This window comes from Carassius carassius, chromosome 37, assembly GCF_963082965.1.
Source record: "Carassius carassius chromosome 37, fCarCar2.1, whole genome shotgun sequence".
In the NCBI taxonomy this organism is placed as follows: domain Eukaryota; kingdom Metazoa; phylum Chordata; class Actinopteri; order Cypriniformes; family Cyprinidae; genus Carassius; species Carassius carassius.
The window spans coordinates 17,341,214-17,357,703 of NC_081791.1; the positions used below are offsets into that span (position 1 = coordinate 17,341,214).

Below are 16,490 nucleotides of genomic sequence, written 5' to 3' on the forward strand. Positions count from 1 at the left end.
ACTTTTCGAAACATGAGACTGAAGGTTATTCAATGTGACGTTGCTACTAGGTCTTTTGCACTTTATGACATATTCCCCTCAGCAAAGGGAGCTGGTGAATGGACAATCAATGTTTAAATGATTTCTCCCAGTAACCCAGTGTTACTACAGCTTTAATTTTTGCATGCATTTCTAATGCTGACTATGTTTACCAGAGTGTGTTCAACAGAGATTTGAGTGAAGTGACTGATGAAATAGTGCCTGTAATGTTTGGCAAATTTCGAGCAATCCACACCATGGAAATTGCATGAAGGTTATGATAATTTTTCTATTGTAATTTATTCTATAATTCAGCATGGACCTCCTAAAGTGATCTGCAACATTGCAACTTCAAGTCAACATCCACAAATAATATAAATGCCATAACCTAATGTGAAGTAAAATGGCTTTTTAAAAATTATAAAATTTTGAGACCCAAAATTCCATCATTCCATCATTCCAAAAGGTTATTGAAACGTGATTCAACAGTATTCTGCAATGTGGATAACAAATGTTATTTTATATACACAGTGAAAAGTATGAAATTAAATATTTAGGAGAATCCAAGATTTTCCAAAAACAACATAATTTTGTTTGACAGATAAACATAACTGTGTGCCAGCATAACCCATTGTTTAATATTCATCTTGCTAGAATTACATAATTACAATCTAGCATGCATGCAGTGATCACATTTTATGTGAATTTGTTTCCGACTTGCTTTTCAACCTGTATTTTAATATTAAATTAAGTTTATTATTATCTAGTCATAGTTTATTTTAGAGGAAAGTTTGTTACAGTTTATGTAGAACAGCTTATATTTATTATGCTGTCTGTGATCATGAAGAAAACATGACAAATGGATGAAGGTATTGTATTTTGATGTAAAAACTGTATTCAGATGCTGTACTAATAACTGGAATAGTAATTCAGTATCTCGTTATTCTTGAGGAAATTTATTTGTTTGATGATACCAGTACTTACGAAACAAATTAATTATCTATGACACGCAGCTGCAGCCTGTAACCTTTGGTGCTCTAGTGGTTAAAGGGATAGTTCACCCAGCAGTGTCTGGTAACAAAATGGACACAAATCGTTTTGTTTTTCATTTACACATCAATGTATCGTCACGAGCCGCAGGGTTTAATATAGATTTGTCTGTGCATGTTTTTTTTTTACTTTCATAAATTTTGTTACCATTTGCCATGCATTGTACGGCTGAGAGACTGCAACGCCTGAAGTAAAAAAATCATGATTGTGTTCCACTGAAGAAACAAAGTAACCTACATATTGGATGCCCTGGGGGTAAGCAGATAAACATAAAATGTGAATTTTTGGGTGAACTATCCCCTTAATAAACTGAACTGTGTGCGTCTCGCAGAAGAACATTGTAGCCGGAGGTATTTCTCTCTGTTTAGGTCTATAGTGAATCACACAGGTAATGGGCAACTCTGCAGTGGTACCTACCTGAACCAGTGAAAATAGTCTGAATATAAACACTTATTACAGCTGTACCATAGTGATTCAGGACAAGCCAAAAAACACTTTTTGGAAAATGGATTTATTGTGTACTCGCTGCTTATAGAAATTTTTTACATTTTGAACACAAAAAAGTTACGGACTGCAGCTTTAAGCGGTACTTGATGTTTATTGGATTTTTCTTACAGAATGTTTAGTTTGTTTTGTAGGCAAAATAATTCGTACAATACAGACATGCGATGATGTGTGTAATGTTTGATTGTGTGGTCAATTAATAAGTGACTGCGAGCGCTGTTCCTTTTTGTGCTTTTCTTGTGTATATGTAGTAAGCTCACAATCACAACAGAGCTGTCTCACATACAGTTTTAAGATTCAAATGTTCTGCGCAGCATACTTCCATTGAGTTAGAATTATGACAATATTAGAATGGTTTATTCCATTAAAACAATAGTATACATGAAGCTCATGACTGTTTTCTTGTTTTACAAAAGTCTTTCATTTCATTATGCCTTCCAAATGCTGAATAAATCAAGACATTCTCCTACAAGAACTTTGGTCGCATTTTATTGTAACCAATTCTGTCAAACATCCTGTAACTTCAAGTGCAAGTACAAATAAGAGAGGCATAGTGCTTTAGTTTTTCATTATAGAACAAAAAGCTTTTAAGTTGTCTGTTCATCAAAACAGCGAAGGAAAATTTTCAATTAATAAATGTAGACACAGTCTTACTGAAAAGCACTGGTTAACTGCTAAACATTATTGCAGAAGCTAGGTTTAAATGACTCCAGTAGGCAATCTCCTATTGATCACAAGAATGTAGTTATGGAAATCTCAAGATGATCTTGCATCACCATGCTTGATACAACCAGGACCACTGTAATTTCCAACTTCTTTGAAGATAATAAATTAATGCAAGAAAGCTATTTATTTACAATGTCTCTTAAAGGGATAGTTCACCCAAAACTGCCAATTCTGTCATTAATCATGTTGATCTAAACCCGTTAGACCTCATTCATCTTTTTGTGTGCAAAGAAACCAAAAATAATGACTTCATTTAAATGATTTCTTCTCTTCCAGGACAGTCCACCACCATTATCGACACATGCGCATTGCTTTCCTCTGCTTGTAAACAAGGTGAATTTTACGACAGCAGCACCAACCGCAGGAGTCAAAAATGGCAAAGGACTGTCCCGGAAGAGAAGAAAATTATTGAATGAAGTAATTTTGTTTTATTTGCACGCAAAAATTATGGACCACTGAACCACTGATGTCACATGGACTATCTTAAGGATGTCCTTACTACCTTTCTGTGCCTTGACCGTGGTAGGACCCTTGCTGTCTATGGAGGGTTAGAGAGCTCTCGGATTTGATCAAAAATATCTTAATTTGTGTAACAATAATGAACGATGGTCTTACGTGTTTGACATAAGTGTGAGGAAATAATGGCAGAGTTTAAAACCTTTAAACTGCATACTTTGTTGTCAAGTAGCTTTGTTCCTATAGAGTCCCTTCATTTAGACATTCCCATCGGCTGCAGAGCTGGGCAGTTCCCCCACAACACTGGACTGATGGATGGGGTATGCATCGGTCACCAGCAGGGTCTGTTCCATCACATCTGATACAGTGAATGGAGTCTGCTCCACTCCACCATCAGTCCTTCCAGTCTGTTCAGCGCTCACTGCTCCTTCAGTCACTGAATATGTGGCCTGCTCTCCTCCTGTTCCTCCAGCAGAGGCTGAGACGACCTGTTCCACCACAGCCACCTCTGGCTGGATAACTAGGTTAACCATGTCTGCTGATCCAGCCTGAGCCTCTGCCTGGCTGGGAGGACTAGATGAAGCAGCTGCACTCTCGTCCTCCACAACCAGGTTACGCAAGCGTCTCTGTCTGGGGTTGTAGTTCTCCACACGGTTGTGGATCTGTGAGTGTCGTCGCAAATGTGCCTGTCAAAAGCAGGATTGAGATGATTGAGATGCTGAGATCTTAGACATCAAGTAGGAAATGTAAAAGTTATTTTTCTGATATGTGTTAATCCATAAATACATCTAACTCATACCTGTCTGGTGAACTTGTAACCACATGCAGAACACTCAAATTTTCTCATGCCTTTGTGACGCCGTACATGAACACGGAGCTGCTCAATGGCTGATGGGGTATTATAGGATATTTAAAAATTATTATTGTCATTTAATAAATACATGATTTTTATGTAGTATAAATTATACAAGGGGTGTGTGTGTGTGTGTGTGTGTGTGTGTGTATCAATTTATGAAATCAATATATGTTAAAATATTAAACTATATAAGCAATAATTATCAAAACAAATTGTATGTAAATTATATAAAAGTTCATTAATTTAATAAAACATTATTATTAAGTTCTTATAGATATCTTATAGAATTTATATAATCAATTATAATTTTAAACTAAATTTATGCATTTAGCAAAAGCTTTTATCCAAAGCTACTTACAGTGCATTCAGGCTATCAATTTTTACTTATGTTATCATATTTTAATTATATATATATATATAAAATTAATAATTATTAATAATTGTTATAATTAATTATAATTATATATATAGCAATGCAAATTATTAATTTATTTAAAATCAACAATTTGTATAATTTTTTTATAATATTTAATAATAGTTTTTTTTTTCTTTTTGCCATCTATATCATTTTTCTCAAAACTGCCTCAAAGTGTAATTGTCCAGATATCTTACCTTTAAAGGTTTTGCTGCAGAGGTGGCAAAAGTGTGGTCGGCCTTCTTGGTGTTTGCTGGCTATGTGGCGTAAGAGAGGGCCTTTCTCAGTGAAGCGCTGCTCACAAAACTCACAGCTGTATGGCCGTTCTCCTGTATGCGTGCGGTGGTGTTTGTCCAGACTCGCTGTTCAAACAATCAGCAAACATTTGGTTAACAATATAAAACTAATACATAAACGGCATGGATTTGATCTTAAAAATGAATTAAATTATAAATAGCCAGAGCTAAACCACTCTGTCTGTGAAATGACCTTGTGTGCGAAATGTCTTGCCGCAGAGGTGGCACTGGAAAGGTTTCTCTCCAGTATGTGTTCGAAGGTGCATGTTGAGATTGGCTTTCTGGGTAAAAGCATGACTGCAGAACTCGCACACAAAAGGACGCTCATTTCTGGAAAGCAGCGCAACAGATACAGCTCAGCGAGAATCCAACCAGTAAACACAAACACGCAAAATGGATTACACATATAAACATCATAAAAAGGTTTCTTTCTTGTCCAGCATTCTTTCATTCACATTATTTATTGTCTTTTCACCAGATGCATGCATAATTCCAGAATTGGCTAACAACGAGGCAGAAATAATTAGCAATCAGTCTAAACAATAAATAAAGCATGTTTCAGTTCTTTGTTGTTCATGTCATGTGTTTACCTGTGAATGGCTTTGATGTGCATTTGCAGGCCGTTGCGGCTGGAGGCCCGATGGCCACACTCCTCACACACAAACAGTTTCTCACCACGATGTTTGGCTGCCTCATGTAGGCGTAGTTCAGTGCGGGACAGGAAACACTTGGGACACAACGGACACTAGACGAGACGTGTGACAGAAAATACATCAGTAATCAGATAAAACTCAGATTTTGTTCAGGGTGTTATGATATTGCCAAACAAGTTATTAGCATTAGAGTCACTTACAGCGTGTGGTTTGGGAGCTCCGTGAACTTTAATCAAGTGGATCCTGAGGTCTTTCTTCTGCATGAACTGCTCAGGGCATGACGTGCACTAATTTGACGAGTAAATTCAATTACATCGATTCGTCACGATGTCTGTTGATAAAAGGTCAAATCTGACCTCTATAATGGATGACGTACCTTATTGGGCATCTCTCCTGTGTGTGTGACCGTGTGAAGACGCAGCTCATGTCGCTTTTTAAAGGTCATGGTACATTTTGAACACGAAAACACCTTGCAGAAAACCAAAAGTTGCATTAAGTATGTATTACTAATATAAAAGCTTCATTTGTGCATCCGTAACTACCAAAAATGATGCATTATTATTATTTGATTGTATTTATGCATATTGTTAATTGTCCTCCACTTTCGAACTCACCACTGCTGCTCTGATAAGACAATTCCTGGCTTCATGCTCCAGCAGGTTTTCCTTCCGATAGTAGCACTTCTCACATTTAGCACATTTAAAGGGCTTCTCTCCTGTATGTCTCCTTGCAGACAACAAGGAAGGAAAGACAGGACTTTTCGCATTAAGGCATGATGAGCCATATTAATTACTTATAAAAATGACAAAAAATAATTGAATAGCGATTAAAAAAAACAACATATATGTATATATATATATATATATATATATATATATATATATAATAATGTATTATATACAATATATAAATAAAATACTTTTATTCAGCAAGGACACATTAAGATGAATCAAATGTGTCATTTTATGATGGGACATTTATAATGTAACAAAGCATTCTATTCAAATAAATGCTGTTCTTTCGAACATTCTACTCACAAAGAAATCACCCTTTCCAAACTATTAAGCAGCAAATCTGTTTTCATCACTAATAATAATAATAATAATAATGTTTCTTGGGCAGCAAATCAGAATATTAGAATGAAGTCTGGAGTAATGGCTGCTGCAATTTTTCGAAACTGAGATTTATACATAATCTGAAAGCTGAATAAATAAGATGTGTATGGTTTATTATGATCAGACAATATTTGGCTGAGATACAACTATTTGAATATCTGGAATATGAGGGTGCAAAAAAAATCTAAATACTGAGAAAATCGCCTTTGAAGTTGTCCAAATGAATTCTTAGCAATGCATGTTACTAATCAAAAATTATGTTTTGATATATTTACAGTAGTAAATTTACAAAATATCTTCATGGAACATGATCTTTACTTAATATCCTAATGACTTTTGGCATAAAAGAAAATTCAATCATTTTGACCCATACGATGTTTTTTTGGCTGTTGCTAAAAATATACCGCAGCGATTTAAGGCTGGTTTTGTGGTCCAGGGACACGCGTACACACACACACACACACACACAAGAGGAACATACCTGTTGTGCACTTTCAGGTAGTACTTGCTGAGGAATGTTTTATGGCATGTTGGACATTGGACGGAGCCTTTCTTTCTGTCTTTAGATGTTCCTTCCCCATTCTCTTTATTGGTACGTTTTTCATGTCGTTTGCGCTTTCCTCGTGGAGTCTTTGAGGTCGAGGATGGTGAATCATGAGGCACATACTCTTCATCAGTTTCCTCAATAAGAATATCCATACTGTCACCTCTGTCACTGTCATCATCATCATCATCGTCGTCATTGTCGACATCATTGTCATTCTGGTTATCAACAGATCCATCCACCTGCAACAGAGAATTAACTGTAAATGTACAACAGATTACAAGTAAAATCAAGAATTATGATTTGGTATTAAATTAGGTCAAAATTGTACACAATGTATTATTATAGCAATTTTTAGAATCAATGCATTCAGTTGTCAGATCAACGCATAGATGATCAAGTTGAAATGATCTGAATTGAATAAATACCTTCTGGTTGAATGTAGTGAGTGCCTCAGTCTCTCTCATGTCTTGATGTTCGAGGTGATCTCCGTCCTCAGTGGCAGAAGTCTCCTGCTCTTTGTCTTCTAGAGATGATGCTTTTCTTCTTCCTGCTCCCTGCCTCATCACAGTAGACATGGGACTATCCCCGACTAGTCGATTGGGCCCTTTTACACGCCTTCCAGAACGTGTGGTGGTAGTAGACGTCGAAACAGGAGGGTCATCATCGCTAACTGTGACCCCCGAACCTGCCCTGCATGCATCGGGCTTATTTTTCATCCTCTGCCAATATCTAGTCTTTCCTTTCGGGGTGTGATCAGGCTGAGCGTCTGCAGATGTGAGAGGGAACAGTAGTTTGTCTTTATCATCGTCACTTGAGACAGGTGACTGTAAATTCTCTACACCTTGCAAACTCTGGCGAGGTATGAGAGAATCCGGCACTGATAGTCCGCTAGCTGCATTCTGAATCTTCTCTAAATTGCCGTCTTCTAACTGGAGTTCACCAGTGTAAAAAAAGTTCAGCAGTAGCTGTAGTCCATCATCAGGGCACTCTAATGGCAGCTCGATCTTTAGACATGGTTGGTTTGAACTGGGGTCTTGGAACAAGTGGCTGAAGCAGGCAAGAACATTGCGATGGGCCAGATGCACCTGTCCACTCGCTGTGCTCAACATGGCATCACAAAAGTGGCCAAGACCCCTCTGTTGGTTGAGCAAGGTCAGCACCCGCTGAGCGTGAGAGGTCCCTTCAGCAAGTATCTCCATCTGAACAAGCAGGAGACATAAGTTTAATTTTAATAGTTACTTTATCTGAATGAAATTTCAGTTAAAGACAGCATAACTTACAACAAAAATGTATAAATTAATAAATGCATACATTTTATTTAAAGTAATATTACTATAAATGTTTAATAATTTTTTTTACTAATACACAGATATTTATAAGCTACAAGCTAATTATTAATAAATGTAAAAACAAAATTTGAAAATCATGAAAAACTGCCATTATTGTACTACAAGCACATTTGTTTGTTGCAATAGCTCACTTATTTTGGTTTAGTTTGTTCTATGAATTTAAAATATTTATAAAATTATAAATATTATATATTAAAATTGTAAATAGTAAATATATATATATATATACACACACACACACACACATTTTACACACACATTGTGTTAATGGCCATTTATAATCAAAAAAGTTAATTCTTATAATTAGAATAAATGTGTGCAAAATAGAAAATGTGGTAAATGGTCTGATTTTATTATTATACCCTCATTACTAATAAATGTTTTATGCAACTTCAATTTTAGAAAAGCATGAAAAATTGCAATTATTGCACAAGCATAGGTTATTTTGGCATAGTTCCATTTATTAAAAAAATAACAGAATAATTCTGCACATTTTCATTAAAATTAAATATTAAAAATACAAACAACAATACTTAATTTAAATTTTAAACTACTTTTACAAATTTTAATCATGGATATTTATGATAAGAAAACATTCATACTTAGAATTATAATACATTTGTGTAAAATGCAATAATAAAGCGTGTCTGTTTTGGTTTTATTATTATATTGTCATTATTTATAAATGTTTTATTAAGATACGATGTTTGTAGAGGTCGCACAACTTTAAACAATTCTTGAAATTCCTAAAAAAACAGCAATTATTGTACTACAACCATAACGTTAGTTGGTTATCGTAAGCTCTTATTTTTTGCGCAGTTCTTTTTATAAAACGGTACACAGTATAATTCTTCACGTTTGCAGTCATTCATGATGAAGAATGTTTTCCCATACTATGCGGATAACTTTGACTAGTTAACGACTATTTGATTAATTAATATTACTTCGACGTTAACCACAATGTCCGCATTTTAATGACGCTCCCTAAACCACTTGCCGCACAATCAACCATTTATGACTCACCTTTAGCGCAAATTAGATCACTGCTCTCGTCTTTTTTCATATACTGAAAGCCCACATATATGCGTTATGTAACTTACTAAGTAAATTAAATAACGTTTAGCACCAAACGCTTAATTTGAGCTAAACATCAAGAAGCCATGTTGAAACAGAAACAGGAAGTGACGTTGAAATATTGCTGGAGGTCTCCTAAAGCTGGCCAGTCAACCCATAACGCTGGGAATGAATTTCTTCAAATATGAACTGAATGAATAGTTTAGTTCATACGACCAAACTGCACATCTATTCTTCAAATTCATAACATTTTTTGAAAGTTATGGTAAGTTATTTCATATTATTCAGGATAGTAGTATAGAATAAAACTCTTTCGAACTCTGTGACATTTGTTATTGTCCATCACACGGCACAAACGCTAACTGTGAGCGCTCGGCGCTGCACAAAATTGCTTCTATTGAGCAGAGAGTGCTACTTTTAATATGTTTAACGCCTCATCTTTGTCTCTACTGTATTTATCCTTTCAAACGCATAAATCAAAAAGAGTAAGTGCAGTCTCAAAGCAGATCAAAAGGCGGAAATGAGCAGCTTCGTCTCGATTAGTGGAGCATCGTGCAGCGTGATCTGATGCAGTTAACGTTACACAGAAACAACGGCATATTCACAGAGACTCTGTTTATACGTGTTCCACGTTTCTGATTTGATTCAAATCTGTTTTGTTACCGGTTACAGCGGCTTCTCACTTTAAACAGGTAAGTTACATGAACTAACGGCATCGCAGTTATGTTTAACAACTAACAGCTGTGAAAGTGTCAAATCAAAACAAATTATACTCTTACTAGAGATTAGTAATGAGTGTGTGCTACGATAATAGTGCATCATATTTTACCAACTGAAGAAGGTAAGCCAACAGGTAGTACTATTAATAACAGGTGGGATTAGGCTATTATTTTAACTCGACAAAGCCAACAACTTAATAATATTCTGTTATTCCATCTATCTTTCTATCTGTCCATCCACTTTTAAAACCCTTTTAGTTACTCCAGCTGGGCTTATGTCATCATTATGCTATGTCGTCATTCACAGGTGTCTCCTGCCCTGGATTCATGACGTTTTTAGTCTTGTTGGGGTTCATTGGATGACAATGAAAGTCCACAAGGTTTCTTCTCGGTCGCAAAACTCCACGAAACGACACGGCAAGAATAAATGGCGCAAAAAGATACATAGACTGGACTCCTCGCTCCTAAATACAAGTCCTGGGACAGCAAAGTTGGAGCAACAGATAACCAAAAGGGAGAAACCTGGATTAAAACGGCTGAAGAAGTTGTATACGAAGCCTATCCCTGAAAACAGTTGTGCTGAGGAGAAGGGAAAGGCCACTTCTGTGACATTTGCTCATGTCCATACAAATGGAGGCCCAGAACTGGATGACAGCAGCAACTCGGTGGACTCTCAAGAATGGAGTGAATATGCCAATAGTGTTCTTAAGAATGGCATGGAGAGTTCAACCTCACCTAAAACAGACCAGATGGAGGAGGACGGTCTTGAGTTCCATGCCCACTTCGATCATACCCACAACCGTGCTGTTTTAGTTATGAAACAAGGCCAGGTAGAGTGATGATCTCAGCGTTATGCTTTTAAACACAATGATGTGTGTGTGTGTATAGCATTGCAAACTTTAAAAAAGTCAAATGTTGATCAGTTTATCATATTGATCTCTCATCACTAGTTTCTGCAAGAAGACTGAGTTTTGTGTCTGATGTTTGTGCAGGTGTTGTGTTTCCGTGGGAAGTGCCTGCTCACTTGCCTCTATGGTCATGTAGAGGTGCTGGGCTTCACCATCGAGGAGGGTCAGCAGCCTTACCCCCTGTACTCACCACCGTCCCACTGCCCTCTCACCATCACGGCCTTAGGAAACAATCCCCCCTCCGGCAAGAACAAGAAAGAGGGGCTGCTGGAAGCTAAAGCCATTGTTCGCAAATATTTCTCTACAGGTAGCATCAGGGTTGTCCTGCCTCCTTATTATATTTCTATTATTTGTTTTCTCACCCTCATGTCTTCCATTAAGGAAAGACATTGCAGGTGAGTAGGTAAAAGTATTAGTACATATCATCATATATACCTAGTTTATTGATTACATTAAGTATTACAACCATTTTTTGTATTACAAGTTACAAGCTGAAATATCATGTTTATATATACATTTATACATTATACATATGCATTTATGCACTATGCATACATTTCCAGAACAGAAATCTGAACATTGATTAAAGTTTATTTTATTTTTTTGTTTAAATCAGTAGTTGAAAAAGGGAAATATTGTCAGCAGGAATACAATTTTTATAAAACCATATATACATATATCCCTATGTAAAATCATCAGACTATAGATAAGAATAAAACTTGAAAGTTCAGTGTATGTAATTGCTACTGAGGTGTCTGGCTCATTACATGAGAGAAAACTTATTTTGGCAAAATGGCTTTTAAAGGAATAGTTCACCCAAAATGAGAATTTGCTGAAAATGTACTGACTTTCTGGCAGTCCAAGATGTAGATGAGTTTGTTTCTTCATCAGGACAGATTTGGAGAAATTTAGCATACCATCACTTGCTCACCAATGGTTCCTCTACAGTGTATGGGTGCTGTCAAAATGACAGTTTAAACAGCTGATAATTACACAATAATTCACTCGTAATCTAAATGACTCCAATCCATCAGTTAACATCTTGTGAAGTTGTGAAATGAAAAGCTGCATTTGCAATAAAGCCACCATTTAGATGTTTTTAACTTCAACCAATTTCTTCCAGCTAAAAAAAATAAGTCCTCTACTCATAATATTGCTTACTCCAGTAAGAATTTTTTTTAATTGATTTTATTTAATTAGTGGTTTATCGTGAAGGTTTTATCAGCTGTTTGGACACTCATTCTGATGGCACCCATTCACTGCTGAAAACTATTGGTGAGCTGTGATATTATATATTTCTCTAAATCTGTTCTGATGAAGAAACAAACTGACCTGAGGGTAAAGTGCCATAAAATAAACACTGAATCATGTATTTTAGATACATGGAAACCCAAGTATCTCAAAATTGACCAGTGCATGAGTTTTTGTCTTTAGTATCTTGCCTTAAATTAATTTCTAAGGGCACCAAAGTTCTTTTTAGCACTTGCTTTCTAATGTTCTGTCACGATTCGTGTGTTTCTGTCTAGAGCCAAGTAAAAAGCTCATGAGTGAGGTGGACTCTGACTCCTGCGTGGTGCTTCTGGAGCCTCTGGACACACCGCTCACCCGCTTCCTCACCAGCTTCTCAGAGCTCTCAGAGATCTTTGGCCTCAACTCCGTAAGTTGGTGACTTTTCAGATTTTTGGAATACCTGATATGTTTATTGTTTGTGATGTTAAAATACATCCCAGTTCAATATGCAGATGCAAACTTTAAGTAAACCATTTATAGGAAGAATGTAAACGCTGTGAGACTGTTTGAGCATCTTGGCATAGTAACATAGATTTTTTTTTTGCTTCTGTGGTTTTGCATCTTGCAGAAGGAGCTGAAGTCTCAGGCTGCTGTCTATAACCCTGTTCTGTCAGCTGTGGGTGTAACAGCTCTGCGTGGACCTTGTGCACAGGGTCTGGTGGTGTCACGAAGCTACAGAGAAGCTATAAGCAGTTTGCTCAGTGCCTGGGCAGGTAACTACTGTAGTTGGGCTAATTTTATAATTAAAAAGTTGATATCAACTGTATAAATGATTGTATAATATATAATTGTGTAATTTAAAAAATAATAATAATTGCCTGCAGGGGAATTTGTCCGCTGTCCCATAATTCTTGTGTGTGGGGGGAAGTCCTCTGGCAAATCCACCTTCAATCGACACCTTATTAACAGCCTGCTCAATCAGTGAGTTAATTTGATCCGTTTATTAATAAACTGGATAAACTGAGAGTAATCTTGTGTTTTTGTTTAAGGATTAATTTTAAACTGGAATTTGTCCTCTCTACTGTGTGTGTGTGTGTGTGTGTGTGTGTGTGTGTGTTTGTGTGTGTAGCACTGCAAGCGTAGAGTATTTGGAGTGTGATCTAGGCCAGACTGAGTTCACCCCTCCCGGATGTCTTTCCTTGAACACGGTTACAGAACCACTGCTGGGTATGTGTCATACTCTCCATCTCCATATAGCCACAGGAAGTACATTTTTATTCACCGATATCACTTAAAAAGATTGTCAATTCAAAAGCTTTGTACTACAAAAATCCAAAAGTGTCTTACATTTAGCATATGTTCTTTGTTATATACCCCCCAAAATGGACATGTTTGTGATTGTGTTGTTCTTTCTTAGGCCCTCCTTTCACACACCTGCGTAACCCAGAGCACATGGTGTATTACGGTCAGGCAGATTGTCAGGCTGACATCGATCGGTATCTGGAGTCTCTCAAATCCCTCTGGCGCCATGTCAGTGGAGAAAGTCCTGTCATCATCAATACTATGGGCTGGATCAGAGGTCAGCAGTTAAAATACTGCACGTGAAATAGGAATATTGATTTGAACGGTATATCGACTCATTAATGGATCTTGAATATTAGGTCTGTCAGTTAATTTAATAGCTTGATATGCTGATTAAGCTGGGTCAGACTAATTTTTTGTTTTCTAAAATTGGTAGCCCTGTTAAGAATATTTAATATTGTTTTGTTTTTAATAATAGTTTGAGTTTGAGTTTCTCCTACTGACTTATCTTGTCTGTCTCTTTCACAGGCCATGGCTTTCAGATACTGATCGACCTCATTCACCTGTTTTCTGTTACGCATGTGGTACAGCTGAGTTTTGGAAATGCACCACAGTGTCAGCTTCTTACCCCAGACCTCCTCAGAACTGCTCGCGGCTGGCAGACACACCCTCCGACGCCACCCACCTTGACAGAGGAGCCAGCCAGCCACCTCTCCATGCGATCTCATGTTTTTCTTAGTGTCCAATCAGAATATGAAGGTGCTGGGACGTCTGGAGAAATGTAAGCTGGCCAGCTGTACCCTTTGGATTTTAACTGAACCTTTGATCAGCTGACAGTTGTTTTGATGAACATGTAACTAGTTCAGATTGGTTGTACATATTTGGATGTTACTACTTTACAAATTCCCATCCTGCATTCCTCCTAGGCAACATCAGCGCAGTAATGAGCTGCGAGACCTGGCTCTGCTCAGCTACTTCAGTAAGCTGCAGTCCCCAGAACCTGGCCCCATCCACCCGCTCCACTGCCTCATACCCTACCAGGTCTTTATTAAAAAAAAATATTTTAAAAATTATTTTATCTTTTAATTCTTATATTTTTTGCACATTGTTTTATTTAGTTTAATATTTTTTTCACTTTTTTCATGCATGTTATTTTTTTTATTGTTCTGTCTTGTTTTATTTAATTTTTTATTTATTTTTTTCAGATATTGTATGACTAATTTTTGTTTTTCATAATTTATTCATTTAAAAAAAAATGTTTCTTTAATTTTTATCATTTATTTCATTCTATTTAATATGGGTTTTTTTTATTTAGATTTATTTTTCTTTTGTCGTTTTATTTTCTTTTTTCTTTTGTATAATTTGTTTTATTTGATATTTTAGCAAAGTATGATTCTTTTACATAAATGAAGGCCTTTTTATGCTCTATTATCTCAGGTCCCACACTCTGCAGTGGCTATAGGTGTAACACACTGTGAGGTTGCACCCAACAACATCTTCTATGCAGCCAATGCCAGTATAGTGGGATTATGCTGTCTCAGTGAAAAGGTTATGGGCAGAGGAGGTCCTGTTGTACTCTCCCAAACTCCAATTTGTCAATGTGTGGGCCTAGGTGTGTACTCTGGGCCTTTAAAATGTGAATCTGAGATCGAATTGATCTGTCAATTTTTGCATAGCACCTGTTGTTGCATTACAAATATTCATTATACATCAATGCAATATTATACAATCTTCCTTAAAATGTAATTTCCCTGCTGTTGTGTTTTTTAAGGTGTTCTGAGAGGGGTAGACATGGCACGTGGTTTGTACTTTCTGGTTACTCCAGTGTCCCCCTCTGTCCTGAGACATGTGAACTGTCTGCTGCTAGGAGAGATCACTCTGCCTAAAATATTGCTCACCAAGCAGGTACGTGATTCAGCCCTATATACTATCATTCAAAAGTGTGGGGTTAGTAGTGTAGATCATGGAGATACGTGAAATAACCAAAGGGTTCTTGCTATACAAAACAATGGGGTGCATTTTACAATTTACTCACTGATTATAAAAGGCCCAGAGGATTTATAACCATTTGTGTGATGACTAAATAGTTAAGTGTTGAAGGGTTATCAAAACCTGATGGGTCTTCATTTTGTTTTTTTTTTGTCTTGTTCCAGCATGGAGTTGAAGGAGATTTACATTACGTTACCACAGACTACAGTTTTGAAGTCAAAGGGGCAGGAAAGCTTCACATCTACAAGGGATTGACAAGGCCTGGTTTAATAAAGTCAAATAATTAAGCTCTTCGGTATGGACTCTGCTTTCTGTGAACGACATTTGTATCCTTGTATTTGTTATATACCCTAAATGTTGAGGTAAAATTTTCCATTGAATGTACAAATCCACAAATGTGGGGAGACGGAGTGTATGAGTGCATATGCTGTTTCTTTATCTCTTGTTGAATGACTTCATGTTAAAGATCCATATGGGAAACTCTTTCTCATGTTTTGATTTGCTGTACTGTTACAGTTTGTCAACATGTCATTAACAGTCTTTGTTTTCTTTTACCAAGTCACATTCCCCAACCAAGATAATGCAGACTCTAAAATATTAAAGTGGATTTCATTTTTGTCAAAAAACTGGTCTGTTTTTAATTACAATTTTTATAAGAGAATAGATTAGTACACTAATTAGTATTATTAATTCTGTACTGTGGAATACAATGTAGTACTGTAATGATAACAAAACTGCTTGTTTTTTTAGCATTTAAAGGGTTAGTTCACCCAAAAATCAAAATTATGTCATTAATAACTCACCCTCATGTCTTCCTCAGTCCTAAACTCCTAAAACATGTTGTCTCATATTTTAAAAGAAGTCAATGCAGTTGTAACAGATTACAGTTAGATTTATTTTAAATTATGTAATTCCATTACATCTAACTTGTTCCTCCCCAACACATAATTATATGTACAGTATTGTCATAGCAGTGCACACACACACACACACACACAGTAATGGAAAGTAAAGTAATATAAATAATAAAACACAAATTTTTACCTTAATTTTAAACATTTTAAAGCTTTAAACTTTGTTTACTGTTTTATATTATTGCAACACTATTACAATGTTTAATAATAACATGACTCCTTTTTATTGTGTTTTATTTATATGGAACTTTATCACTAATATTAGCAGTTTATTTTTTAAAATATTTTTTCAGTTTTATACAGTTAAAAACTATGTGTATTTATCTACGTATGAAATTTTGTATTTAATTTTGACAGAAATGAGAAACA

The 16,490-nt window shown here is 36.1% G+C and overlaps 2 protein-coding genes across 3 annotated transcripts; one reads left to right on the forward strand and one right to left on the reverse strand.

Moving 5' to 3' along the window:
- Window positions 1-2,948: 2,948 nt before the first annotated feature.
- Window positions 2,949-9,987, reverse strand: LOC132118208 (telomere zinc finger-associated protein-like). 2 transcript variants are annotated; one of them, XM_059527878.1, is made up of 11 exons: window positions 9,839-9,987; window positions 7,062-7,835; window positions 6,571-6,875; window positions 5,589-5,700; window positions 5,351-5,443; window positions 5,175-5,261; window positions 4,912-5,066; window positions 4,515-4,651; window positions 4,223-4,387; window positions 3,554-3,642; window positions 2,949-3,440 (listed from the first exon to the last, which is right to left on the reverse strand). In XM_059527878.1, exons 2-11 carry the CDS (start codon window positions 7,833-7,835, stop codon window positions 3,012-3,014), a joined length of 2,346 nt encoding a protein of 781 aa, XP_059383861.1. In that variant the 5' UTR covers window positions 9,839-9,987; the 3' UTR covers window positions 2,949-3,011. The 2 variants fall into 2 exon arrangements, with proteins under 2 accessions (XP_059383861.1, XP_059383860.1); XM_059527877.1 differs by lacking the exon at window positions 9,839-9,987 and adding an exon at window positions 9,009-9,147.
- On the forward strand, window positions 9,613-15,600 carry LOC132118209 (polynucleotide 5'-hydroxyl-kinase NOL9-like). Its single transcript, XM_059527879.1, has 13 exons — window positions 9,613-9,751; window positions 10,086-10,608; window positions 10,771-10,993; window positions 12,213-12,343; window positions 12,545-12,689; window positions 12,801-12,897; window positions 13,046-13,143; window positions 13,334-13,495; window positions 13,747-13,999; window positions 14,145-14,259; window positions 14,656-14,830; window positions 14,990-15,123; window positions 15,372-15,600. Exons 2-13 carry the CDS (start codon window positions 10,138-10,140, stop codon window positions 15,492-15,494), a joined length of 2,127 nt encoding a protein of 708 aa, XP_059383862.1. The 5' UTR covers window positions 9,613-9,751; window positions 10,086-10,137; the 3' UTR covers window positions 15,495-15,600.
- The last annotated feature ends 890 nt before the right edge of the window (window positions 15,601-16,490 follow it).

Coding starts and splice junctions, on each gene's coding strand:
- LOC132118208 (XM_059527878.1), bottom strand. CDS start 7,835: ATGGAGATACTTGCTGAAGGGACCTCTCACGCTCAGCGGGTGCTGACC. Junction 4,652..4,911: donor CACATCAAAGCCATTCACAG/GTAAACACATGA, acceptor GCTGCTTTCCAG/AAATGAGCGTCCTTTTGTGT. Junction 3,643..4,222: donor CTGCAGCAAAACCTTTAAAG/GTAAGATATCTG, acceptor ATACCCCATCAG/CCATTGAGCAGCTCCGTGTT.
- LOC132118209 (XM_059527879.1), top strand. CDS start 10,138: ATGACAATGAAAGTCCACAAGGTTTCTTCTCGGTCGCAAAACTCCACG. Junction 13,496..13,746: donor TACTATGGGCTGGATCAGAG/GTCAGCAGTTAA, acceptor TCTCTTTCACAG/GCCATGGCTTTCAGATACTG. Junction 14,260..14,655: donor ACTGCCTCATACCCTACCAG/GTCTTTATTAAA, acceptor CTATTATCTCAG/GTCCCACACTCTGCAGTGGC.